Source organism: Aedes albopictus, chromosome 1 (assembly GCF_035046485.1).
Source record: "Aedes albopictus strain Foshan chromosome 1, AalbF5, whole genome shotgun sequence".
NCBI lineage: Eukaryota > Metazoa > Arthropoda > Insecta > Diptera > Culicidae > Aedes > Aedes albopictus.
Window position 1 is genome coordinate 218,075,787 of NC_085136.1, and position 4,733 is coordinate 218,080,519.

Sequence of the window (4,733 nt, forward strand, 5' to 3'; positions counted from 1 at the left end):
ATGTTTTTGTTACAATTTTCTACAAACTCAATGCATTCCAAGCATGTTAGAGAAAAAGGCCCAACTGATAGATCACAAACTCTTTACTTTTTCATACGACGCTCAATCCACTTTCGGATTAAACTTGCCAGTAATAGGGTCTGGGACCATTTGAGCAGGAGCACCTATTTTGGGCACTTTCTGCTATAACTCAGTCAATTTTGAACCGATTGACTTGATTTTTTAAACACGATCCGGAAGGCGCAGTATCTAGCTACGTTCAAAAATTCAGGTCAATCGGTTTGAATTTGATTGAGTTATAGCAGCAAGTGCCCAAAATAGGTACTTCCGCTCAAATGGCCCAGACCCTATCCCGCCAATATTATGGAATGTTTGTTGTAGCAAGACTGCAAACAAGTAGTTTTAATGCCTACAGGAATAACTTCATGGATTCTTTAAAAAAATCTTCAAAGCTTTCCGAATTATTTTTTTACAATCCTTCAGCAGGATTGCAGTAATAATTCCTTCCAGTTTTCTTTCAGAAACTCCAAACTTTCTTTCTATGAATTCTCTAATAAACTTCCCCAAGGATTCCTCCAAGATTTCCATAATTCCTTCAAGTTCTCCGTCAGGAGCTTACACAAAATTCTCCTTGCGAAACTATTATTTCAGAAACTTATACAAGGTTTCATACAAAAAAATCTAAAGGTTTTCCTTCAATTACTCTTTCATGAATGCCTCTGAGTATTCCTTCAAGAATATCCTAATGAATTCTTTAAAAAATATTCATTTTTTTTTAAATCCTTCAATTATTTCTTCTAAAACTTTCTCTTCTAATTCACTTTATAAATTCCCTCAGTAATTGCTTTGGCAACTTCTCCAACAATTTTCTCAGGAAATTCTCTATTGATTTCCCCAGAAAGCCATTAGCGGAATTCTTCACGAAAATCTCCAAGGATTCCTTCAGGAATATCCAGGTTTATTTTAAAAAGTTTTCCAAAGATTTCCCAAGTAATTCCTCCAAGTATTTTTGTTAACCTTTCAGCAGGATTACAGTAATCCTGCAGCTTTCCTTCAGAAACTCCTCCAAGGCTTCTTACACAAAAAATCCTCCAGGGATTTCTGCATAAATTCCCCTAAGGATTCCTTCAGATATTACTCCAAAGATTGCTTTAGGATTCAAATGATTCCTTGAGAAATCCCTCGAAGTGTTCCGTCAGAAATCTCCTCAGAATTTCCTTCACGTAATCCGTCAGAAATTTCTGCAATGATCCCTTCAAGAATATCCTTATGGAGTTTTTTATTTAATCAAAGATTTCGCTAGTAATTCCTCCAAGTATTTTTTTTGAGTTCTTCAGCAGGACTGCAGTAGTAATTTGTTCAAGTTTTCCTTCAGGAACTTCTCCAAAGGCTTTCTTAAGAATGTATCTAGGGATTTCTATAGGAATTCCTCTAAGAATTCATTCAGAAATTCCTCCAAAAATTATTCCTTCAGGATGCTAGTGGTTCTTTTGGAAATTCCTTCAAGCGTTCCATCAGAAATTCTGTTACGAATTCCATCGAGAATTTCAACAAATTTTCATTTCATAATTATTATTTTGGAAACTCCCATAAGGTTTCATACAAAAAATTCTAAAAGAAATTCCTTAGAAGTTTCTTCAATTATTCTTTTATGAATTCCTATGACGATTTCTTCATGAATATCTTTATGGATTCTTAAAAAAATCTTCAAAGAATACCTTTAATGATTCCTTTTAAAGTTTTCTCCTCCATAGAACACTTTAAAAATTCCTCCATTGATTGTTTCACAACTTCCCTAAAGATTTTTTTCAGTAACTTCTACACGGGAAGATTCGACTGGGATTTTTGATAACTATGGGAGTTTTTCGGCTTTCAGTCACGGAAAAAGCGTTGATACTTCTATATCATTGCCAACGTTTCGATCCTTGGGTTGGGATCTTCCTCAGGGCCTGTTATTTATTCGAAAGTATCTATTAGTTATTGTTGAAATTTGTTGGTTCTATCTCCTACTCACTCGATCTTAATCAACTTGTGATAATCGTATTTTGCACACGATCGTTTGTCGGATTCTAAAAGACACTGCACTTTTCTCGCTGTAGGTTTTAAAATTAATGTGAATATTTGAGATTAATGTAATATTGTACCGAACTTACTTCATCACCAGCACCCTAGTGGGATGTTGGGTGGGTGGTACGAAAGGGAGACACTCGGGACAAGAAATCAGCGGAACACAACACTGCGGCTGTTATCAATCGCCGTTCGGATTTTACTGTGGGGTGTGTATCTTTGGTGTAATTTGGGTGGTAGGATTTGTTAGTGTGGGTTAGGTAGTTGGGTCAGCTGTTTGATCATCTGTTTCTCGTCGATTATTTCGGTTTGTTGACAACGCAATTCTCTCTACTCTCTGATCTTTGATCGAAGCGAGGAGATGTGCGTACGCACAGCTTAGATTGTCGGTATCAGTCCGATGGTTGACCGTGTTGGAGGTTGTCGAGATGTGACACATCTCCAACACTTGCAGAGCTTGTTTCCTATGTGTTATATCGACGATGGAGGGGTTGCCAATATTGAATCGGTGTTGGTGCTGGATGCAGTGGTGGATTAGCGCAGATTTTTCTTGAAGCTGTAGTATTTCCGGATCTGTGTATTGATGGCCTTCCAATAACTTTCTCTCCAGTGTGTTGACGTGTGTTTGATGTCCGTACATTCGATTCCTCAGCTTATTTGTTGTCATCCCAATATATGTGCTTGGACAATCCCGACAGTCGATCCGGTATATGACGTTGCATTTGCTGAGATCAGATACCGGGTCCTTTGCATTCTTATAAAGATGCCCTACTGTGTTTTTGTAGCTGTGGGAGATTCCTATTTGTGTGTTGCTCTTGTGGAGTATTCTCTTGATGCTAGAGCTGAGACCATGGACATATGGGATTGATCGGTAGATTGTTGGTTTTTCCGGGTTGTCTGTACGAGGTGGTTGATGAAGGAGTCGGTTGATGAGAGAATGAGGGTAATCGTTTTTGCTGAGGTGCTGGTGAATGAGTAGCTCTTGCTCTTCCCTGCTGCGAGTGGTGCTCAACCTACGGACCCTGTCGATGAAATTGTTGACTACCGCCAGTTTTTGATCGCTCGGATGGAAGGAGTAGTAGTTGAGAATCCTGCCGGATGATATTGGTTTGGCGTACCAATCGGTTTTAACGCTACCATCCTCGTCCCGTATTACTAGCAGATCGAGAAATGGTAGTCGCCCATTTTCTTCAACTTCACACGTGAACAAAATTCTCGGGTTTTGTGAGTTGAAGGTTGCCAACACCGCATTCACCTGATCCTTGTGTAAAACCAAGAATAGGTCGTCAACGTATTTGCGGATATACTCTGGTAGAATATTGGCCGCTGTTATTGCTCTTCTCAACAAATTCTCCATTACTATGTCGGCAAGAATGGGAGAGAGTGGACTTCCCATAGCTGTGCCTGATATTTGGACATAAAATTTTTGCCGGAAACAAAAGCAACTGGCTCCTACGCAGAAATCAACAATTTCGAGAAAAAGATCCAAATTTATATTGGTGTTCTCTCGTATTTCATCCCACATGGAAATTATGTCGTGGATAACCACCTCTTTCGTCACGTTTGTAAACAGTGACACCGCATCGAATGACACTAGCACATGATCGGGTGGTATCGTTAGTTGATTGACATGTTCGCAAAACGTGTTTGAGTCAACCGCGTTGTACTGGCTTTTGAACGATCTCTGGAGTATACCGGCAATGTATTTGCAAAGATGGTACGTTGGAGACGTTGTGTTGGGGACCACTGGCCTGAGAGGTAAATTGGGCTTGTGTGCTTTGGGTTGTCCGTATATTCGAGGGCACACGGCGTTGTAGCTAGTGAGTGTGTATTTTGTTCGGGTGTTTATTAGTTTTCCCTCAAACACGTTTTGCGAACATGTTTCAAATACTTATTCCGAAATTATAATTCCAGAAACTCAAAATTTTCAAACATAAATGTCTTAAAAGGTTTGTTTAGGAGGTCCTTAAATGTTTCTTTAATGAATTCCTTAGAGGCTTACTGCATTCAATGTTGGACTCTAATTTCCAAAATCTCTAATTTTCTATTTTTTTTTCTACTTGAGAAATTCTTCCAGTGATTTCTTCTTCAACTCTTCCAACGATTTTTTCAGGAACTCCTCCACGAGCTCCCTCAGAAATTCTCCCACGAAGTCCTTCGGGAATTTCTCCAAGAATTCCTTCAGGAATATCTTCCTGGATCCTTTGGAAAATTTCTCAAAAAAAAATCAAAGTAGCTTTTCCCTGTATTCTTTCAAGTTTCCCTTCGAAGACATCTCCAATTTTCTCTCAATAATTCTCCTAGGGAATTTTGTAGGAATTCCTGTTAGGTTTTAGAAACTTCTTCTTCATTAAATTATTATTCCGAAATTATTATTTCAGGAACTTTTAAAAGGATTCATTGGGGTATTTCTCGGAGGAATATTTAGGAAATTTCTCCACAGGTTCCTTTAAAAATTTACTCAATATTTTTTTTCTGAAATTTCTTTATGAATTATTGCAGAAATTTTTTAGCTGATTCGTTCATTAAATCTTTTGAGTATTCATGAATTTTCAAATTCAAATTTAATTTCATGAAGAATTTTTCAGTTTTTTTTTACGAATTGTTCCATAAATTCCTCCAAGGAACCCATTGAGAATTTCTCAAATTCATACTCCTACTTATTA

General features: G+C 37.9%; 1 protein-coding gene across 1 annotated transcript; it reads right to left on the reverse strand.

The window, feature by feature from the left end:
• Nucleotides 1–297: 297 nt before the first annotated feature.
• On the reverse strand, nucleotides 298–4,531 carry LOC134286735 (uncharacterized). The gene is made up of 3 exons (XM_062848402.1): nucleotides 2,154–4,531; nucleotides 2,015–2,093; nucleotides 298–1,949 (listed from the first exon to the last, which is right to left on the reverse strand). Exon 1 carries the CDS (start codon nucleotides 3,590–3,592, stop codon nucleotides 2,324–2,326), a length of 1,269 nt encoding a protein of 422 aa, XP_062704386.1. The 5' UTR covers nucleotides 3,593–4,531; the 3' UTR covers nucleotides 298–1,949; nucleotides 2,015–2,093; nucleotides 2,154–2,323.
• Between the last annotated feature and the right edge of the window lie 202 nt (nucleotides 4,532–4,733).